The following is a 24231-nucleotide window of genomic DNA, read 5'->3' on the forward strand; positions in this document are numbered from 1 at the left end:
GCGAGCCCATTGGGGAAGGGCGCCTTACATGGTGCATTGTGTCCATCATGCATCGAGATCTTTAGCCCACTTTCTCGTCGTCTCATTGCATTGCGCCCATTCTCCGTCACATGAGCGAGGACACGTTGTGGGGTGGGGAGTGGAAAATTTCCTCTATTCTTACTATTCTCAACACAGGCTCTCTGACTACAGTGTTAGCAACCAGAAAGTGATTAGCTAAAACGTGATGCCTGTAATTAAAATTCACTGTGCCCACTCTTATGTTATTGATCATAAGGCATCGGTTGGTAGATCACGTTCTGAGGCATCAAGGGATCACAAATTTAGTATTAGAGGGCAGCGTGGAGGGTAAAAATCGCAGAGGGAGACCAAGGGATGAATACACTAAGCAGATTCAGAAGGATGTAGGTTGCAGTAGGTACTGGGAGATGAAGAAGCTTGCACAGGATAGAGTAGCATGGAGAACCGCACCAAACCAGTCTCAGGACTGAAGACCATAACAACAGTCATCAAATGACACGCTAGTAATGGTAGAAGGTCTGTCCTGCAGCGACACGTGAAAATACGACATACGCAAACAGATAATAAATCACTGAAGTCGTTCCGCAGTTAACACTTTACCACAATGAGAACTCATTGTTGCGTGCATACCCAGTTACATAGTACAGCATCCAAGGCTGTACCTTGCAACTGCACAGACTCGATGCGGCTTCCGACATGGAATATAGAAAAGAACTGGGGCCTGACTCTAGCTCGCAGCACTCTTATGTGTATAGCCGTAGTGCGGACCGCCGAAGGCACAGCCGACAACATTTGCCTTCCCAACTAGCCGCTCGGCTCGTAGAACACAAAGTTACTAATTAATTGCTTCATTCGCTGACAGCCGATGAAGCTCTCAATTTAATTGTGCAATAAGCGCACAAGTAAGTATTTGTAAGAAAATTCTGACGTGGCTAGGTTAAATACTTTTGGCGAGAGATTTATTTTAGTTGCACTCCACGCAATTGATGAGCTCTGAACTTGCCCTTTGGAGAGACACTACATCTATAGTTTTATATCTACCTTTTGAAAACTTCTCACATCTTCGTTATTATGGCGTATCTCCATTCTACCTGAACCTAAACATCCTAACTTTATCACATCACTTACTTAATCTATCTTGCTTCTGTACTTTTAGGACACGAAAACAGAATATCATTAATTTCAAACAAAATATGACTTTGTGAGATACAGCATGCTGTTTCCATTAAATTAAAATGAAAAAGGAATCTGAATATAAATTTTGAAGTTTCTAGCCCACTTCCTGTTGCGCCGATGATTTTTACGTAAAACGTCCAAATTTCGAAAACTGTTAAAGTTACTAAACTGAAACTTAACACATTATTATTTTAGCATCACTCCTGACATGCTATTTACTTTACTTTTAAGGTATTGTGCATCATTCATGACATCATAGCTAGTTACAGCGGACTAGGCTGGCACAAAATGGAAAGCATATGAGTTCTATATGGCGTGATTAGACTGCTTCCCTATAACATTCCTGGGTGCGTTTTCCAACATGCACTATGCAGTTTCACTTTCTGTGTCGACAGACACAGACAGAGGTTGTTACGTATTGAATGAAAACTATAGAGAATGCATTTCTTTTCCTGTATTTTAGTGAACTTTGTACACTTACAATTCTGTCGATTGATAGACGGCGACTACAGTGAAGTTCACCTCCTTTTCCAAAAACAAGATATTTCTGTTCTTCACTTCCAGAAAGTTTGTATACATAAATTTTTGGCAACTCTACCACACTCTTTACTCGGATTTATCGCTAAAATATCAATTTTCATTAAATGTAACAATACATTTTGAGCGAAGGCCTAGCAACACGTCCTCTTTCCACAAGATACAGATTAACTGTTCTCTTCTTCTTAATAAATCAATTTTCTTGTTTTTAGAGTCCATACTCAAAGATTCACGACTACTATCGTTGCGGGGATTGCGCGCTAAAGAGTTTCTTGCTGTCCAGCTGCGCTTCACTTCACTTCAACTACTTTTTGAATAAAATTTACATTTACGGTATTTATATACATTACTGAGCTTCTCAGAATAAAATCAGGCACAAATTAGTTTTAAAAAAGCAGTGAGGCACACATAACATTAGAGGCCCTCCAACGAGCTTGGGATTTTCACAACACAACGCGCAAATTCGACAGAATTTTGCAGGGTATCCTTCATCCGGACTCTCATCAATTCAGTCAGTTAATGCGAAACTTAATGGACCATCGCGTTAATGCGTTTCCCCGTTTGTAAAGCCTTTTCTCTGGAATAAATTATCTAGTTTTTCTGGAACTGTAATTACATAGGATTACATGTAATTTTTATTCTGATAAAGACCGCCCTAGAGCTGTCGAAACCATGGTCAATTTGACAACAATTTTATTCAGCCTAGGTGGACATACGTACGTTCTGTAATTAAATTGCGCACGGTTGCTGGACTTCAGCCTATAACAATGTTTAAAATTTCAAGAGTGGAGGTTTATTTAAGGATGGGAGGAAGGAATTCTCTTCTGCGAAAGAGTGCAGGACACACGGATTTCTGCCGCAGTATCTACTGTAGCTTCTAGGAGGGACTTGGGGAGTGTGTAACGCTGTTACCAACGCTAATTTGAGAGCTACTTTTCAACGTGCGTAAGAGTCTGGAGACCTTATTTAAAGAAGATCATTAAAACACATTTTTCGTTGTGGGTGTAAGTGATCTCCTGTTAGAAAGATCACAGTTCGTAGTAATAGACGGAAAATCATAGATTAAAACAGCAGCAACATCCGGCGTTCCCCAAGGAAGTGTTATAGGCCCTCTATTGTTGTTGATCTATATTAACGACATAGGAGACAATCTGAGTAGCCGTCTTAGATTGTTTGCAGATAATGCTGTCATTTACCGTCTTGTAAAGTCATCAGATGATCAAAACGACTTGCAAAATAATTTAGATAAGATATCTGTATGGTGCGAAAAGTGTCAATTGACCCTGAATAAAGAAAAGTGTGAAGTTATTCACACGAGTACTAAAAGAAAGCATCTAAATTTCGATTACGCGATAAGTCACACAAATCTGATGGCTGTAAATTCAGCTAAATACTTAGGGATTACAATTGCAGATAACCTAATTTAGAACGATCACATAGATAATATTCTGGGTAGAGCAAATCAAAGACTGCGATTCATTGGCAGAGCACTTAGAATGTGCAGCAGGTCTACTAAAGAGACTGCTTACACCACGCTTGTCCGCCCTATTCTGGAGTAATGCTGTGCGGTGTGGGATCCGCATCAGGTGGGACTGACGGATGACATCGAAAAAGTACAAAGAAGGGCAGCTCGTTTTGTATTATCGCGAAACAGGGGAGATAGTGTCACAGACATGAAACGTGAATTGGATTGGCAATCATTAAAGCAAAGGAGCTTTTCGTTGCGACGGTATCTTCACATGAAATTTCAATCACCAGTTTTCTCCTCCGATTGCGGAAGCATTCCGTTGGGACCCACTTACATAGGGAGAAATGATCATCACGATAAAATAAGAGAAATCAGGGCTTGAATGGAAAAATTTAAGTGCTCGTTTTTCCCGCGTGCCGTTTGACACTTGAATGGTAGAGAGACAGCGTGAAGGTGATTCATTGATCCCTCTACCAGGTACTTTATTGTGAATACCAGAGTAATCACGTAGATGTCGACGAACAGACAAGATGTTTCATTTTATTTATTGTTGTCAGCCTTCCATCATTGATACCCCTGCTGTTCACCGACTCTATGGAGCGGGTGCTGGGTCTTCTCGAATATCAGATGATCCTGTGATTCCCATTTAAAAAATTCCTCTTGTCTCCAATGCACCTTTTAGAGTGATACTGGAGACGCAATTAATTTCAGCTACTGGTAGGAGAAAGACGCAGACGAGTGTTAATATCATTATTTAGACGAATAAATATAACTGGGTTTGACGTCACGTCGTGTGTTCCGAAAAAGGTACGAAAAGGAAAATGTTGGTCCTCTGCTTTTTTTTCATAGTCGTCATACGAAATATTCTAACAGAAAATGGAAAGAGAGGAAATAGCAGACGTAAGTGCTTTGCTTGTTATCGCTCGCGAATGAAACTCTTTCCGGCACGTAGGTAAATGAGTGTGAGGGCTTAGCGAGGTTTTGCTGTGCAGAAGTCGCCTGTGATACGGCACGGTGTGGCCTTATCTGCCCCGTCGCCCGGGAGACGGACGGCAGCTGTCTCAGACGTTAATGGCGCGGTTGGGAGAGTGGCTGGCAGTGGGGACTTTCGCCCTTTGTAAATGTCCCGCGGAAGAGCACGGCTTAGCCCGGCCGCGGTGTCTGGTTTAAGTTTCTGCAATTAGGAGGTGCATCCGGCTGTCTTTTGTAGCCAGCTGGGGCTGTGGACTGCGTGGGACGATAGAAAAACCCCACAGCGGTGGCGGGGTGACCTCGCGGTACCTCCGAATATTTGTAGACAGCCGAGAGCGAAACGGCCCCACAGACCGACAGAAAAAAAAATTCAATTAACTCGAAACCGGGCCGGTTAATTTCGCTTTCTCTGCGAGGTGCCTCTTTAATTTCCGACCACCGGAATGGCAGTCGCTGGAATGGGTTTGTTTTTAATTTCGAGCTCATTCCAGAAGGCGTGCCTGGAAACGTGATCGCTATCACTGTTGCTCCATCAACCACCATTTCTTTCGCTTGATACGTTCTTGCTGTTTTTTTGGTACAAAGATGATTCTGGAAACGAAAATCTACTGTCCGCTGACACAGAGCGAGGCACCGCATTCGTTAGCACACTGGAATTGTATTCGGGAGGACGTCGGTTCAAATCCTCGTCTGGCTATCCATATTTAGGCTTTCCCTGAATTGCGCCAACAAATGCACAGCCAGAAGGGCACAGCCCATTTCCTTTCCCATCCTCGAAACATTCCAGCTTTCTGCGCCGTCACTAATGACATCGTTGGGGCATTAAACCCTAATCTCCTTCCTACCTTTTCTTTCCATTCGAATGGCTGTGAATGACCTTTGAAATTGGTGACTTGGTTTGAATGTTAAAAAATGTAAAAGTGTGGTACACGCAGAGGGGAGGAAATTCATATGATTCCGATATGTCCATGCGAGGGGGAGTCAAATGAAAACCTTAAATATTTTTTAAAATATTATTTATTGTGCAGAAGTGGTACAAAGCTGTATCACTTTTCAACATTATCTCCCCCCCCCCACCCTCAATGCAAGTCCTCCAGCGCATATATTCCTTTAGAAAAGAATTCTTTTGATAGTCCTCGCAACCACTCATGCACCGCGTGGCGTATCTCTTCATCAAATCGGAACGTCTTTCCTCCCAGTGCGTCTTTGAGTGGTCCTAACACATGGAAATGACTAGGGACAAGGTCTGGTGAATATGGTGGGTGAGGAAGACACACAGAATGCAGGTCTGTGATTGTTGCAACTGTTGTACAGGCGGTGTGGTACCTTGCATTGTCGTGTTGCAAAAGGACACCTGCTGACAGCAATCCACGTCGCTCTGATTTGATTGCAGGCCGCAGATGATTTTTTAGGAGATCTGTATACGACTCACTGGTGACAGTGGTCCCTCTAGGCATGTAATGCTCCAAAATGACGCCTTTTTCGTCCCAAAAGAGAGTCAGCATAACGTTTCCTGCTGATGGTTCTGTTCGAACTTCTTTGGGTTTGGTGATAAGGAATGGCGCCATTCCTTGCTCGCTCTCTTCATTTCCGGTTGGTGGAAGTGAACCCAGCTTTCGTCACCAGTAACGATTCTTGCAAGGAAATCATCAGCTTCTCTTTCAAAGTGCCGAAGAAGTTCTTCACAAGCATCAACACGTCGTTCTCTCATTTCAGGAGTCAGCTGCCGAGTCACCCATCTCGCAGACACTTTGTGAAACTGGAGCACATCGTGCACAGTGTGGTGTGCTGACCCATGACTAATCTGTAAACATGTTCCAACGTCATTCAGTGTCACTCGGCGGTTTTCCTCCACTATGGCTTCAACTGCTGCAATGTTCTGTGGAGTCACAACACGTTGTGCCTCATTTGGACAAGGAGCATCTCCCACTGAAATCACACCATTTGCGAACGTCCTGCTCCATTCGTAGACTTTCTGCTGTGGCACACATGCATCACCGTACTGAACTTTCATTCGTCGACGAATTTCAAAAGGTTTCACACCTTCACTACGCAAAAATCAAATAATAGAACGCTGTTCTTCCGTGGGGCAAGTCTAGTGGGGCGGCCATCTTCATACTGATACTGCGACGGTATGTGTGCATCTGCACTATGCTGCGACCTACAGGCCATTCTGCACGCTTTATGTAGCACGCTCACCAACTTACAGGATAATGGCGCGAAATTTCGATTTGTTATTAAAAATTTAAGGTTTTCGTTTGACTCACCCTCATATATGGGCAGCGGATATATCACGCACACAAGAATGATAGTACAGTGCATTGGCGGATCTGTCGATTGTCTTAGGTGATTCACGTTAAAAGATGTCCAACATGATTGTGGCCACACGACGGGGATTGACAGAGTTTGAAAGCGGAATGGTCTTTACAGACGAATGGAAAAACTGGTAGAAGCCGAACTCGGGGAAGATCAGTTTGGCTTCCGTAGAAATGTTTGAACACGTGAGGCAATACTGACCCTACGACTAGTATTAGAAGCTAGATTAAAAAAAGGCAAACCTACGTTTCTAGCATTTGTAGACTTGGATAAAGCTTTTGACAATGTTCTCTTTCAAATTCTAAAGATGGCAGGAGTAAAATACAGGGAGCGAAAGGCTATTTACAATTTGTGCAGAAACCAGATGGCAGTTATGAGAATCGAGGGACTTGAAAGGAAAGCAGTGGTTGGGAAGGCAGTGAGACAGGGTTGTAGCCTCTCCCCGATGTTATTCAATCTGTATATTGAGCAAGCAGTAAAGGAAACAAAAGAAAAATTCGGAGTAGGTATTAAAATCCATGGAGAAGAAATAAAAACTTTGAGGTTCGCTGATGACATTGTAATTGTCAGATACAGCAAAGGACTTGGAAGAGCAGTTGAACGGAATGGATAGTGTCTTCAGGATATAAGATGAACATCAACAAAAGCAAAACGAGGATAATGGAATGTAGTCGAGTTACCCCGGGTGATGTTGAGGGAATTACATTAGGAAATGAGACGCTTAAAGCAGTAAAGGGGTTTTGCTATTTGGGGAGCAAAATAACTGATGATGGTCGAAGTAGAGAGGATATAAAACGTAGACTGGCAATGGCAAGGAAAGCGTTTCTGAAGAAGAGAAATTTGTTAACATCAGGTATAGATTTAAGTGTCAGGCTGTCGTTTCTGAAAGTATTTGTATGGAGTGTAGTCATGTATGAAAGTGAAACGTGGACGATAAATAGTTTGGACAAGAAGAGAATCGAAGCTTTCGAAATGTGGTGCTACATAAGATTGCTGAAGATTAGTTGGTTAGATCACACAACTAATGAGGAGGTACTGAATAGGAGAAGTTTGTGGCACAACTTGACTAGAAGAAGGGATCGGTTGGTAGGACATGTTCTGAGGTATCAAAGGATCACAAATTTAGTATTGGAGGGCAGCGTGGAGAGTAAAAATCGTAGAGGGAGACCAAGAGATGAATACACTAAGCAGATTCAGAAGGATGTAGGCTGCAGTAGGTACTGGGAGATCATCAAACCAGTTAAGGACTGAAGACCACAACAACAAAAAACATGGTAGTTGGAGCTAGACGCATTGGACATTCCATTTTGGAAATCATTTGGCTATTCAGTATACCAAGATCCACGTCAATAGTGTGGCTAGAATACTAAATTTCTGGTACGGCCTCTCAACACGGACAGAGCAGTGGTCGACGGGGGTTCACGTAAGGATCAAGAGCAGCGACGTCCTTTGGAGTTGTCAGAGCAAACAGACAAGCAACACTGCCGGAAATAACCGCAGAAATCAATGTGGGACGTATGGCGAACGTATCCGCTAGTAGAGTACGGCAAAATTTGGCGTCAATGGGCTATGGCAGCAGAGGACCGACTCGAGTGCCTTTGTTAAGAGCGCGACTTTGCCTCTCTTGGCCTCGTGACCATATCAGTTGGACCCTAGAGCTGATGGTAGGGTTGCAGTGTGGTGCAGACCACACGAAGTATGGACACAAGTTGTCAACAAGGCACTGTGTAAGCTGATGATGGCTCCAAGATGGCGTGGGCTGTGTTTACATGGAATGGACTGGGTCCTGTAGTCAACTGAACCTATCATGGACTGGAAATGGTTATGTTCGTCTTTGGCACGACTTTGAATTTTACTATGAGCCGATAAATGACAAATATCGACATACACAGAAACGAAATTTTACGGTTCCCCGATATACTGATTTGGAATGTCCTTAGTCGAATTTTTTGAGCATTTCCTTATACCAACTGACGAAAAACTTTAATTACTGTAATGAACATACGGCCGTATGTTGAGATATTATACCATATGTGCCATCTAGACAATTCTGTGTGTTCTGTGATAAAGGAACAGTTGAGTTTTTAGAGAGTGGATAATACCATGTGGTACAGCATTCTCTTTTAATTAATCTGAGATCGAATGTGCGCACGTGAAATAATGCAATCGATTGCTTTAGATGAAAACTGTCTTGTGAACTATCTAATTTTTACGTAATAAACGTTGGTTCTAATGAAACATAATTATATAAAAATTGCTTGATCTTTTCTGTCTCTATCCACACTGATCTTTCTTTTTGTATATACACTCCTGGAAATTGAAATAAGAACACCGTGAATTCATTGTCCCAGGAAGGGGAAACTTTATTGACACATTCCTGGGGTCAGATACATCACATGATCATACTGACAGAACCACAGGCAACCAAGGCAGGCAACAGAGCATGCACAATGTCGGCACTAGTACAGTGTATATCCACCTTTCGCAGCAATGCAGGCTGCTATTCTCCCATGGAGACGATCGTAGAGATGCTGGATGTAGTCCTGTAGAACGGCTTGCCATGCCATTTCTACCTGGCGCCTCAATTGGACCAGCGTTCGTGCTGGACGTGCAGACCGCGTGAGACGACGCTTCATCCAGTCCCAAACATGCTCAATGGGGGACAGATCCGGAGATCTTGCTGGCCATGGTAGTTGACTTACACCTTCTAGAGCACGTTGGGTGGCACGGGATACATGCGGCCGTGCATTGTCCTGTTGGAACAGCAAGTTCCCTCGCCGGTCTAGGAATGGGTTCGATGACGGTTTGGATGTACCGTGCACTATTCAGTGTCCCCTCGACGATCACCAGAGGTGTACGGCCAGTGTAGGAGATCGCTCCCCACACCATGATGCCGGGTGTTGGCCCTGTGTGCCTCGGTCGTATGCAGTCCTGATTGTGGCGCTCACCTGCACGGCGCCAAACACGCATACGACCATCATTGGCACCAAGGCAGAAGCGACTCTCATCGCTGAAGACGACACGTCTCCATTCGTCCCTCCATTCACGCCTGTCGCGACACCACTGGAGGCGGGCTGTACGATGTTGGGGCGTGAGCGGAAGACGGCCTAACGGTGTGCGGGACCGTAGCCCAGCTTCATGAAGACGGTTGCGAATGGTCCTCGCCGATACCCCAGGAGCAACAGTGTCCCTAATTTGCTGGGAAATGGCGGTGCGGTCCCCTACGGCACTGCGTAGGATCCTACGGTCTAGGCGTGCATCCGTGCGTCGCTGCGATCCGGTCCCAGGTCGACGGGCACGTGCACCTTCCGCCGACCACTGGCGACAACATCGATGTACTGTGGAGACCTCACGCCCCACGTGCTGAGCAATTCGGCGGTACGTCCACCCGGCCTCCCGCATGCCCACTATACGCCCTCGCTCAAAGTCCGTCAACTGCACATACGGTTCACGTCCAGGCTGTCGCAGCATGCTACCAGTGTTAAAGACTGCGATGGAGCTCCGTATGCCATGGCAAACTGGCTGACAGTGACGGCGGCGGTGCACAAATGCTGCGCAGGTAGCGCCATTCGACGGCCAACACCGCGGTTCCTGGTGTGTCCGCTGTGCCGTGCGTGTGATCATTGCTTGTACAGCCCTCTCGCAGTGTCCGGAGCAAGTATGGTGGGCCTGACACACCGGTGTCAATGTGTTCTTTTTTCCATTTCCAGGAGTGTAATTTATTAACTCTTCTCAGTATTTAAAGTTCATGTATTTGGTTTGCTTTCTAAAAATTATCCCTCACATTATTAACCTACACTGTAAATGAAACTCAAACTGTCATTTTTGATATAACATAGTCGGTCAGTGGCAAGCCACAATAACTAAATTTTGTAGATGACACAAAAAATCTTGTTGCATCCAGTGTAATTCGTTTGCGATCCCGTAATGAATAAATGAACACCAGTTTCTAGGGAGGGGGCAAGTACGTGCTCCTGTCCCATCTGCTTCCTCCTTCCCCCACCCCGGGCACGGAATCGTTTAAAGATCAGAACGAGAGCAGTAGAAGGGTAGAAGTGTTGAAGAGCACGGCTGCAGCAGTCTTTTCTGGCCGCTGCAATTTCCTGAGTCCACCAAGGGACCATCTTCCGATGGGGGGGGGGGAGTCCTGAGGAAGAAGGAATGGCTGAAACAGCTGTGGAAAGAATGTTGGCAGTCAAAGTGTAAACGCATCAATACTACTGTGTAGTAGTACAGGGGAGACGGTAGCAGAGGAGGAGGCACCCCAATCAGCTTTTGAGAAGGCCCATCTGGGAGGGTGATGGAGCGAAATACACTGAAGGAAGGTGAAAACAATCGGGTACAGGCTGCTGTCACATAAGTCATTGTGGACACCTTACTGAATTGGAGGGAAGAATTCCTCCTCCCCCCCCCCCCCCCCCCCCGCTAGCTTGAAGACGCATATGTCAACGGGACTTGACGAGATTCCACTTTTATTACTCGGGTTGAGTTGATTTGGTGGAAGAGACCAAACAGCGAGGTCATCGGTCTCATTGGATTAGGGAAGGATGGGGAAGGAAGTCGGCCGTGGCCTTTCAAAGGAACCATCCCAGCATTTGCCTGAAGCGATTAAGGGAAATCACGGAAAACCTAAATCAGGATGGCCGAACGCGGGATTGAACCGTCGTCCTCCCAGAGCGAGTCCAGTGTACTAACCACTGCGCCACCTCGCTCTGTATTACTCGGGGCTCTTATTTATTTCAAATGAACTGTAAGTTGATCTCGCCCTGTTGTATCTGGATCGTGTCAAGTTTCGTCTTCGTCACGTGGGCTAAACCTAAGTTAGCATTTCCACCAATGCAGAAGACCGCTTGTACTCCCAGTTCTGCAGATAGGCACTCATAAACCAGCAGAAGTTGTGTTTGAATAATTTCTCCTGTCTTTGTCCATTGGCGTCTAGCAGCGATCACAACTTGATAGCCGAGCAAGTCAGGATAATCTTAAACATGTAACAGGAGGCTTTCCTGCGTTCTGTTTAATGAGAAAACACACAGACGGAGAGCATTTTTCTCTAATGCGTAATCAGAGCAGAGAAAAACGACGCGAAGTGGACGGCATTTTCCCGTTAATTAAACGAATTTCTGAACGGGGGAAAGTATCTCGCCAACAGATTAATGAATGTAATTTAATCCTGAGTCCAGAAGCCGGGAACCAAACGTCGTTCGTCTGTAGAGTGGATTCTTTCCTTTACAAATGAATTAATTTTTTCCTCTGTGAGCTGTGGAACCGTTTCTCGCAACTTTAATAGTAAGTTTGCTCTTGAGCTAGAAAACACAATTTCGCCCCGTTTGTATCTAGAGCGCCACATTCAAAAGTAAAAAGGTTAACCAGATGCACAAAGTTCGAGGAAATAGCATAACCAAGGTGTCCCCATGTTCTGTTCCCTATTAGAGAAAACATATGGGAGTGACCCAGAAACCAAGCAACAATTGAGACACTGCTTCGCCGCTTCTTTGGCAAAGCTGGTCGCAGGTGATGCTCCAAAAACGATCAGTAATACTGTGCATTGACAGTCTGCCGTGGAGGAACGTAATGCGTTAGGATAACACCGTCACAGTCGTACAAGAGAATCTCCGTAACCTTCACCATACCGGGGCTCTGACGCACTTTCGACTTTCACAGCGACCCGTTATTACGCCATTCGTTGGAATGGTGTTTCAGTTTTGGCTCGTACGTTGTGACCCGTGTCTCATCCAGTATTACTCTACGACGTAGGAAAGTGTCTCCTCCGCGCTCATAGCACTCCAAGTGCGTCTGAGCAGCGTCGTAACGCATCCATTTCTGCATTTCCGTCAAGTCGTCCGGAACCCATGCAAGGTGCCGGGGTGGAGAAGAGTTTGTACCTCTTTAATTCAGACGAATTTTGCATGACAACGAGACATCCACTCGACCCCGTCCTCATCTACCAGCTAATTAATTATGCACCCATCGGAAAGAAATGATGGTGGACCCTGCTAGTTGGTAAAATAAGGAGTGCACATTCACAATAATTTAATAAAAATCGTACTCTACTAAAAAAAAGAGAACTTTATCATAATAAATAACAGGAAACGTGATTCTGCTTATATCTACGAAATGATATGCGGATTAAATATTACAATGAGATCCATTATACATCAGAACATAAATGCACAACATCGTCAACACACACACAATAAGTTAAAGAATAGGGTATATTGAAATATTATGAGAATTAGAGTTGGCTCGAGAACAAGGGGCTCCTACTCTCTGTGATGCAATAGATGGACGATAATGACTGGAGGTCCTACTGAATCAAATATTAATCTCCTGACTATATAGCAGTATCGCGCAATTAGAGAGCTCAAATGGGATCACATGGAGAAACAAGCAAGGTGGACTTGTAGCAAACCAAGCGCGCGTGCTGTTGAGGACTTCAGTATAAAATTGATAAGGTCCTACATTGCCGGAGCCGCAAAATACTGTACCAGTAGTGAAATCTCCAGCACGTCGTCGGTAGGCAGTGTCCTGATGATGTAGGGGCCGACTTCTGCCGTGCAGCAACTCTGTGTCAACCCCTGGCCTCGAAGGCTGTCCGAAGAATTCTAAGTTCTTCCGAAAAAGAGCAACCAAGTCGCAAGACCGTCCGACTACGGCGAAGATCAGATCCCGAAATTCCACTCTGTGATGTGATGCAAGAGCGAAGCCAGCATTGCTCAACTCCCTACTCTCCCCGAAAAACCACGAATCAGCATTCAGAGCTGCTTCCAAAATTTCCCCACACTGTCTCAGAACACCATTCGCGCCAATAGCTACCGTTCCCTCCAATTTCGAGCAGGGCTTTATGACGTCAACTAACCTCAGTTTAAGTTGACCAATCATGTCTCTGCTATTCATCTGAGGGCACTGAACCTGCCGTTTGACCGGCTACGAAAACAACCTGCCTAGACAACCGGCCATCCGGCGGCAGACAGTCGCACCCAGCAGGGCACAGTCCACAGGTATTCTCAGAATTAAGAGGACAATGCAGTCAGTCGGTGCCAGGAGTCTTCGTTCTGGACGCGCCGGAACGGTAAACACACAAACTGCGGCGACATTTATACGTCTCGCAGGTCGTTTCGCCCCGCATACGTCAGTCTTTCCGCCAGGCGCTTAAGCCTATTGTACGATCTTCTCAGAATTCAGGGAAGTGCAGCCCCCAACTGGAAACGCAGTGTATCGCGTCCTCCGATGCTTGGTTCGCACAAGCCACCCACGGAAATAACCAAACATGTGTAGGAATCAAGTGAGAAGTATTTTTTGAGCTCTCAGTACAAATACCCTCATTACAATACCGTGCAATGACACATAATATTAATAAAGTTGATGAAAATGAGAGGAGACATGCAAAATACGACATGGAACCTCTCACCCATCGTGATGTAATTTCTCCCATGCCCAGGCCGTCCTTTAGGATGCGAAGCACCGTCGTATGCGCTAATCCGGTTTCGTGGGGAAGCTCACGAATCGTATGGCCCCGATCGCTGTCCACTAACGCGGCAACAGCATGCACTACCTCTTCAGAGACGCTATGACAACTTGCCCGATGAATGTCTGCCGACCTTCGTTGAAGGATTTTACCCAACGTGCCACTGTTCTGTACAGCAATGCCGATTCCCCGTCTCTGATGACACTGTCGTGCTGTAAGACCTTTGGCACATTTAGTGTTGATCCAACTCCGTTGTTACTGTTTCGAAAACACAATGACACCGTTACGTTAGACCGCTCGCTCACAAGTGACTTTCCCTCGATTGTGTGTACGCCGGCGACGTGGGTTCGGGCGAGTCCATTTGCTCGGAGGTAAGGTAGGTATGTCAACAACGTGTGCTATCAACGACTGCAGCAGTGTTGCCACTATTTAAGTTCCAACCTACGTATATTCTCCTTGACCATTTATAACATTCTGCCGACGATGGGACAACTTTCCGATTCCGCGACTGTAGAAATGACGTGTCTTTGAGGCTAAGGACTCGTCGAGCCATGTTCCGAGCATATTTTCATCCGGAAAGGTTGTTCGTTAGAGAACGGGAAACCAGAGGGCGCAAGATGGCACCACCGGCGCGTATCGAGGTCGTATTTAGTCAGTATCAGCTTTGGAAAGACCGCAAAATGGTTCAAATGGCTCTGAGCACTATGGGATATAACATCTGAGGTCATCAGTCCCATAGACTTAGAAATACTTAAACCTAACTGACGTAAGGACATCACACACATCCATGCCCGAGGCAGGATTCGAACCTGTGACAATAGCAGCAGCGCGGTTCTGCATTGAAGCCCCTAGAGCCGCTCCGCGACAGTGGCCGGCGGAAATAACGCACACCGTTTCAGCCATATTGGTCTTTTTCTTTGTGTTTGGCATTTGTGTGAATGAACGAAGACCAGTGAGTGTCAAAAATGGAAGAAGAATTTCGTGTGGGGATTAAACATTACTTTATCAAAGGCAAAACGCCGCAGGAGACTAAAGAGAACCCTGACAAACATTACGGTGACTCTGCATCTTCGATTAGAACAGTTTATAAGTGGTTTCAAAATTTTCGGAATGGCCATATGGGCACAAGTGATGCTGAACGTTCTGGACGCCCTGTGGAGGCTACGACTCGAGAAATCACTGATAAAATCCGTGATATGGTGATGGGTGTCAGAAGAGTTAAGGTGCGTCAGATTGCTAGTGCTGTGGGCATCTCGAATAAATGGGTACATTTGAATTAACATTTGCACATGAGAAAGCTATCCGCAAGATGGGTTCCGAGACTGCTCACGCTTTACCAAAAACGGAATCGTGAGAAGTGTTGCAAGGATGGTTTGCAGCTACTCAGGAAGAATCCGCAGGACTTTAAGCGTCGTTTCGTCACTGTAGTCGAAACATGAATACATTACTATACTCCTGGGACTAAACAACAATCTAAACAATGGGCTACCAAGGGAGAATCTGTACCAAAAAAGGTGAAGACGATTCCTTCAGCTGGGAAGATAATCAGGACTCTTTTGCGATTCGCATGGGAGAATCCTCATCGACTATCTGGAAAAGGGTAAAACTATTACAAGTGCATATTATTCATCCTTATTGGACCGTTTGAAAACCGAGCTGCAAGAAAAACGCCGGCTATAGGACCGAAGAAAAGTCGTTTTCCACCACGACAATGCACTAGCACACACCTCAACAGTTGTGGTCCCAAAATTAATGGAAATAGGATTCCAACTCTTTTCACATACCCCCTATTCTCCAGACTTGGCTCCCTCGGACTACTATTTGTTCCCGAATTTGAACAAATGGCCGGTGCGGCAAAGATTGTATTCAAACGAGGAAGTGATTGCAGCAACTAATAGCTATTCTGCAGGCTTGGACAATTCCTGTTATTCGGAAGCGATCGACAAATTAGAAAAGCGTTGGACGAAGTGTATAAGTCTGAAAGGAGACTACGTCGAAAAATAAAAAAAGGCTTACCCCAAACACGTAATTAGTTTTTATTTTTGCACTAACTTTTCAAACGCCCCTCGTATATAGCGCCTTTTCGCCATTCCAGTGGAGTGGGGGCGGGCACCATCGTGGAGTGGCATTACTTCTCGCAGTCTTGCTGGCCGTTATTCTTTGACTGCGTCTGCAAGACTACTCAGTTGTTGACAATAAATGTCGGCAGTGATGGTTACATGTCGGCGAAGTAATTCTCTGTTCCAACAGATGCGTAACATTATCTTTTGTTGATGCGTGCAGGTCTTCCTACAAGGAGCTGTGGATTTCTTTGGGCATTCATTTGCTGACGAGCAAGCAGAGACCGTCGTACGGCCAGCCGGTAATTGTTGTGATTTTGGCTTAGAGTATGCGCCATCCACACACCGGAATTTTGAACTTTCCCCAGTGTATGCAAATGGCGCACGACGGTGCAATGATCACAGTTCGTGACATTTCTCAATTCCCGAATACGCTGACATGGATCATTGTGAATTAAAGCGTTTAAACGATCTCCCTGAAGTCCCTAACGTCTTGCTGGATGTGTGGAGTCACCTAATGACAAAACGATCCTTCTTAATACGAGAAAACTATGTTCTCGGTATGCCCCATACACGCGCATATGTTTCTGTGGCGACTGCTGCTCCTGTCACCCCTCTATTGAAATCAAACCCAATACTATGTCGGAAATGTTCCAATTCCTCCACTTGGCTCCCCATTTTATAGAGTTCACAGCTCCACTCACTATCCCAAAATGACATTACGTAAACTCAAGCAGCAACAGTGAACTGCAAATAAAAAATGACAATAAGTAAATAAACAGATGGCAAACAGAGAAACAACAACCAAAACAAAGACTCTACGAATTGATGCACCAACCTAATACGTCAGAGCACGAACAGATTTAAAAAAAAAAAAAATCGACAACTAGAAATATCGGCAGTTGCTGAGCACAGTATCACAAACGAACGCAAAACTCTGTTTTATGGAATGAACATTTTGTTCCATGCTTCTACATACTGGGATTCTGTTATTAAAGAGGCTGTAGATTTTAGAATGTGCGAGCGTAATTTCAACCGCCACAGCTGATATGTTACAGGTACGTGGAAGCGGCGTGTCGAGATATACAGGGTTACAAAAAGGGACGGCCAAACCTACAGGAAGCATTCCTCACACACAAATAAAGAAAACATGTTATGTGGACATGTGTCCGGAAACGCCTTATTTCCATGTTAGAGCTCATTTTAGTCTCGTCAATATGTTCTTCCACTTACGCTCAATGGAGCACGTTATCATGATTTCATACGGGATACTCTACCTGTGCTGCTAGAACATGTGCCTGTACAAGTACGACGCAACATGTGGTTCATGCACGATGGAGCTCCTGCACATTTCAGTCGAAGTGTTCGTACGCTTCTCAACAACAGGTTCGGTGACCGATGGATTGGTAGAGGCGGACCAATTCCATGGCCTCCACGCTCTCCTGACCTCAACCCTCTTGACTTTCATTTATGGGGGCATTTGAAATCTCCTGTCTACGCAACGCCGGTACCAAATGTAGAGACTCTTCGGGCTCGTATTGTGGACGGCTGTGATACAATACGCCATCCTCCAGGGCTGCATCAGCGCATCAGGGATTCCATGCGACGGAGGATGGATGCGTGTATCCTCGCTAACGGAGGACATTTTGAACATTTCCTGTAACAAAGTGTTTGAAGTCACGCTGGTACGTTCTGCTGCTGTGTGTTTCCATTCGATGATTAATGTGATTTGAAGAGAAGTAATAAAATGAGCTCTAACATGGAAAGTAAGCGTTTCCGGACACATGTCCACATAACGTATTTTCTTTCTTTGTGTGTGAGGAATGTTTCCTGAAAGTTTGGCCGTACCTTTTTGTAACATCCTGCAGAGAGAATACAGGGCGTTGTAATTAAATTCTCTCTGTTTGGGAGGTCCCGCTTGTAAAAATAGTAATCGTAGGGCAATGAAACTTCGTGGAGTCAATTTGTAGGGACACGTGGAAGAGAAATAAAGTATGAAAAGCACGGCAACCACTACAGCATGGAACAACACTGCAGATTCCATTTCACGACTGTCCGCAGCACTTTTTGAATGCTGGGCCAAGGAATATTCAGCTGTCCTGCACTGTTTGAAGATAGCACATTGCCACGACAACAGTAACTTCTTCACCAGCCAGTGCCGCAGATTCTTCGGCGTCTCCCAGGAGCAGTTTCCAAATCGCCAGTTAACTCGAACTTCGGAATCGCGTTCCTCAACCAGGCATGGAAGGAGGACCTCTCCGTATACCTTTAGTGCGCCGATACTCGTACTCATGTCATGGCAAGTCTCTGCCATCAATGGGTAATAGAAGAAGTGGAGGTACGTTAGAATATGGCAAACAATGTCTACAGGCAGAAATTGCAAATGTCATTGTTTGATATTTAACTATGAGCAAGTGTACCAAAAACGACTCGCTTTTCATAGATCATCATTATGCCGTAGCATTGAAGCAGTGTAATTTTATAGCACACGAATGATCACACTAAAACTGTCAAACGCAAGGAGCCTTTGGCTACTGATATACAGGGTGTTAATTTTAAGTTGACAAACTAAAATGACTCGAAAAATTAGCACACTAAAAAATGTGTAGAATCTAAAGTTGATTATTTCCGAGGGGGACATCTGCTGGTGCTAAAATTAGCCCGCCACCCCAGCCCCCTGGGGGTGGGGTGGGAGGCAATTTTAAAATTTCAAATGGGAACCCCCTTTTTTTTATTGCAGAATTAGATTCTACATAAAAAACTACGTAGATTTTGTCTTAAACATTTGTTTTGACTCTTGGTAGTTGGCGCTGTTATTCAAGAAGGGCCATGTTCTTATTTTTGCGTGGAAAATGGTTACGGATAGATAAAAAATACCTACTTACTTCGTAAATTTTGATTAGCTAAAACTAAAACTCTCCCTCTCTCCCCATAGGGTGGGGTTTAAAGGAGAGGAATTAGAGTTTTACAAAACTTATCCGTATCTGTGGAAAAAATAATATTTGGGTCAACATTTGTAACACACTAATTCCTCTCTCTCAAACCCACACAGAAGCATACCGACAATCCTTCTTTCCACGAACAATACGAGACTGGAATAGAAGGGAGAACCGATAGAGGTACTCAGGGTACCCTCCGCCACGCACCGTCAGGTGGCTTGCGGAGTATGGATGTAGATGTAAATGAAGCCGCACCCTATGGGGAGGGAGCGAGAGTTTCAGTTTTAGCGAATCAAAATTTACGAAGTAAATAAGTATTTTTTATTTATCCGTAACCATTTCTCACGCAGAAATGAGAGCACGGATTTTCTTGAATTACAGCGCCAACTACCAAGAATGAAGACAAATGTTTAAGACATAATGTACGTAATTTTTTATGTATAATGTGATTCTGCAATAAAAATGGCGGTTCCCATGTGAAATTTTAAAATTACCTCCCGCCCCACCCCCAGGGGTCTGAGGTGGCGGGCTAATTGGAGCACCAGAAGATGTTCCCCTCGGAAATAATCAACTTTGGATTCTACACATTTTTTCGTGTGAAGCTTATTTTTCGAGTTATTCTGGTTTGTCAACTTAAAATTTACACCCTATGTAGTTTCCTGCCATTCTAAGAATTGCACCTAAAATGACGCGTTTTCGAGATATCCCCACCATTCTATTGCCCTGAAGCAGCTAATATTCATACCACGTCAGCTATAATATAAAAAAAAAACACCAGATCTGAACTGTGTATGGCAATACAATATGGCGTCTGCTAAATTCTGCTTGTCGAGTAACAGCGATGATGCATTTCACTGGTCACGTTCCTCTCCATGATGCGAAAGTCTGAAAGACCGAATTCTTCATTTCACAATAATTTTTTCATAATGTGGGGCCAGTCATAATATATTTCTGTAAAGTCAGTACCGCCATTAGACTGTTTTTTATTTGTAATGTTACATTTACACGATCATGATTTCGGCTTTACAATGCCATTATTAAGTGTTTTACTGCTATACAGTGACTAAGATGGCATACTGTCGTATTTAAAATACACTATTAGACACATTGTCTAAGAGTCAATATTTCTGGTAAAAGCCTACTGCTTTGTCACTGAATATCCCATTATTGACTGAAATCAGAAATATTGACCCTTGGACAATGTGTATAATAGTGTATTTTAAGGGGGGGGGGGGTATGATGTCAGAAGTGGAAGTTCAAAAAAGTAACAAAACAAATTTTTTTAACATGTGAAATTTCATCATTTTTTCACTTACTATTGGCTGCATTTGTTGCTATAGGTACACTTTTCTTGGAGCAGTAGAGGCACCACAGGACATTTTAATTTCCACTGTATATACTTTTACAAGTAAATTCATAAAACTTTGCCAGCATGACCAGAAAGGATTCATACTCATAGTAGTGGAAGTTCAAAAAAGTAACAAAATAAATTTTTCTAACATGTGAAATTTCATCATTTTTTCACTTACTATTGGCTGCATTTGTTGCTATAGGTACACTTTTCTTCATAAGTAAGAGAGATTCTTCGATGAATTTTGCACAGCATACAAACCATACTAAAGGGTGTATGAAACTCTAGAATTTATTTAATTTATGAAAAACTGAATGAGTTGTTACATTTTAAACTTCATGTTGAGAAAAAAACTCAAATTTTATAGTTAATAATCTAAATTTTTACATCAGTTTTTAACAGATTTGAGAAATTCTAGCGTTTCATACACCTGTAAGTGTGGTTTGTATGCTGTGCAAAATTCATCGAAGAATCTCTCTTACTTATGAAAAAAAGTGTACCTATAGCAACAAATACAGCCTACAGTAAGGGAAAAATGATGAAATTTCAAGTGTTAAAAAAATTTATTTTGTTACTACCACTGCTATGAGTATGAATCCTGAATCCTTCCTTGTCATGGTGACAAAGTTTTATGAATTTACTTGTAAAAGTATAGACAGTGGAAATTAAAATGTCCTGTGGTGCCTCTCCTCCTCCAATTCGGCCCGTCTGACCTCCTACCCCCCTTAAATACGACAGGATGCCATCTTAGGCGGTGTATAACAGCAAAACACTTGATAATGGCATTGTAAAGCCGAAATCATGATCTTGTAAACGCAACACTGCAAATAAAAAACAGTCTAATGGCGGTACTGACTTTAAAGAAATCTTCATTTCACGCTTCGCCATGCAGTGGCACGTGGAATTCCGACGAGGCCTCGAATTCCGAGCTGTGACGTCATCAGCTCTTCGTCCACGAACGTTTTCACGTCCCGTCAGAAGACGCCTTTACACAGCGCGAAAGCATCCGACGAGGTTTGACCACCGACACCACCTTGTCGCCTAAACGTGATCTGACCGTATTCAAGCAAGACGGATGTCCACTGCTGTGTGGCACGCCAACAGCCGGTCAGCTTCGCCTCTTCCGAGATGGTCGCTCCCAGTTACTGGGGCCTTTCGTCTGCTTAAGTCTGCGTATTGCACCACTTGGGCACTCCATCGTCCTCAGAATTATTCCCTCATTCGTCCCCTAACGAGTTGTACACCTTCCGTGCCACGTCACGCGGGCGCACCGCAATGTGATATTCTCTCTCGCAGTAGGTAGCGGTCAGCAGGCAAATATGCTCCACGTAGTGCAACATTTTAAGTTAAACGCCTTCAGAAATAGGTGTAACTTGAAGACAAACGCAACACATCCGCTTGACACTATTCTGAAGATTCTTATTTTATGTTCGGTTAAATACAAAACGCGTTATCGACTAATATCTGATTATTTTTGCTCCCACTGTCGCTAGCCTGATAGCAAAACAAAATCGTCCCGTTCCACGTGCTAAGGCGTCAGCAGTGTTGCCAACATTCATCAGCACCACGTCCGCCCCAGACAGTCCACTGCAATGAAGCAAACTCTCTTGAACAGAATCGTGTTACCGTGTACAAGTTTTCTCTCGAAATATGAGACTGAAATGCTAGTGTCTGTACTTACCGCTTGCTGTTGATCTTCGGCTGTTTCTGCACCTGAAACAGAAATAACTGGTTCTAAAAAACTGTTGAATTTTTGTGTATTGATTTCAAATCAAATAGCTCTGAGCACTATGGGACTTAACATCTGAGGTCATCACTCCCCTAGAACTTAGAACTACTTAAACCTAACTAACCTAAGAACATCACACACATCCATGGCAGAGGCAGGATTCGAACCTGCGACCGATGCAGTCGTGCGGTTCCGGACCGAAGCGCCTAGAACCGTTCGGGCACAACGGTGTATTTATTTCTTTGTTTGGTTGTTAATGCTGGCAAGGAAGGCGCCATCAAGCTCTCTCTGAAGTCTTACAACCCATTACGCCATTCTCGACACATACATTCTCAGAATACTTACACATACACAGATGGAGAAACAAAATCTTAGGACCAAGGAAGGGTTGTGCGGCATGAATGAAAATTCATAGGCGTGTTTACACATTTGAAACACGCTGCCTATTCCAATTTTGCGCCAGTGGCGTGAGAGTGGTGCTAGTAATGCCATTGTGAGGATGAAAATCAGGCTTGCTTTAAATACACGCTGTAATGGTGGTGGCAGATAAGATCTATACGATCACCAATGGTACAGGACTTCGCCATTACGTCCAGCGCTTCGGTGCTATTCCGATACCGGAGTACCTGGCAACAGTGACAATTTAGGGGGAAAATAAGCTAGAGATATACATTGGAGTGTGTGTTGAGGAGGGCATTCCACTTGGGTAAAACTTTTAGTTCATTTCTTCAGGTTCCAGCATCACCTCTCGTTACTACTGTTCGGATTCCACGGCTGACCTCTAACTTCTGATGAAATGAGTCAGACTTAAACGTCCAAAATGAGCTTCCACCTCTATATAATGGGCTCCTAGGACATGGAAATAATATTGATATTAGAAAAAAATTAAATGCACAGTTAGTTACAGACTTTCCACAGAAGTACAGAATAAAGCGAAAGCATCATGTTCAATGAATGAAAGGTAACACAAGAAATAAAATTTTTTTGGTACCTAATCCCAGCCGAAAACGCATTATTAGCCATCTTTTTTTTTTTTTAACAGACGGCATTAATGCTTCTGAGGCGGAACAGAACGGTACGTTTGATCCTTTCTAAATTTGTTTCTGGATAGCCTCAGACCCCGGGCACACATTACGAAACTGGGTTAAACATCACTAATGCATCCACCATGGTGCACATTTGTGACATTTTCCATTTGTTTGGGGCACTTAAGGAGTCTCTTCACCGGGCAAACTTTTGAAGATGTTAATAACGTAATTCATACAATGAGAACATGACTAAGAGCGCAGGACAATAGTTTTGCAAACAGGGGATATATCCCCCCACACGACGTTTGTGTAAGACACAGCACGTGATGGAGACAATGTAGAGAAATATTACTGCGAAAACAATGTTGACTGATATTGCTACCAAATTCTAACTCTTAAGAACAAATATATTTAGAGAAAAAAAGATTTTGTGCAACTATTTATTGGGCAACCCTAGTATTATTCTTACTGCTCGTTTTCTATGCGATTTGAATTATCTATCAAAGTAAATGTTAATATGTTCCAAATGAAAAAAATATTCCTTGTCATATTTTGATCCATCATTCAAATTTAGCAACGTGAACTGTCCACGAAGTTTATAGGATTATGTAGTCAGTGAATTCTAAATTTTTATGGCGCAGAGATCTGCAGTGGGCACAGCAAAAGAAAAAAATGAATTAAAGTGGATATGACCAATCGTACCAGTTATCTCACCAATCACAAAAGAGTGTTAAACAACGTGGCTTGTAGCTAGCTGCAGTGCAGATGGGTACATGAAAACAGTTTCTTCAATAACACTCAGTTATAGAACATCGAAGAAACAAACTTTCTGTCGAACAAAGCAGTGCATATCACTGATATTGATCAGCACCATAACACACTTTATGTAATGAAAAGAAAGAAAAGAAAAATGCGCTCAGATACGCAGCATAATATTTGCAGTCATTACTACTGTTGTTTATGTAACTTGGAATGAGAAGACAGAAAAATTGCACCACTTGGGGGTAGCAAAGTAACACAAACAAGATCAACTTATAATGCACCTAACTATGGGGTGCAAGTAGGCTTAGTTCATTTATACAGGAAAGCGATTGTGCAGGAGAAGGGGTGTAACTAATGCTTGAATTCATGTCACTGGTCTCAGAATAGCCATTAGATCACAATAACAT

General features: G+C 43.8%; 1 protein-coding gene across 1 annotated transcript in view; it reads right to left on the reverse strand.

Moving 5' to 3' along the window:
- Window positions 1-24231, reverse strand: part of LOC126293281 (uncharacterized) — a 626955-nt gene that overhangs the window by 214898 nt on the left and 387826 nt on the right. Inside the window, exon 3 of the mRNA XM_049986403.1 lies at window positions 21987-22018. Coding sequence (XP_049842360.1) covers window positions 21987-22018 — 32 coding nt within the window. The remainder of the gene's footprint in view (window positions 1-21986; window positions 22019-24231) is intronic.

This window comes from Schistocerca gregaria, chromosome 10 (assembly GCF_023897955.1).
Source record: "Schistocerca gregaria isolate iqSchGreg1 chromosome 10, iqSchGreg1.2, whole genome shotgun sequence".
Taxonomy (NCBI): domain Eukaryota; kingdom Metazoa; phylum Arthropoda; class Insecta; order Orthoptera; family Acrididae; genus Schistocerca; species Schistocerca gregaria.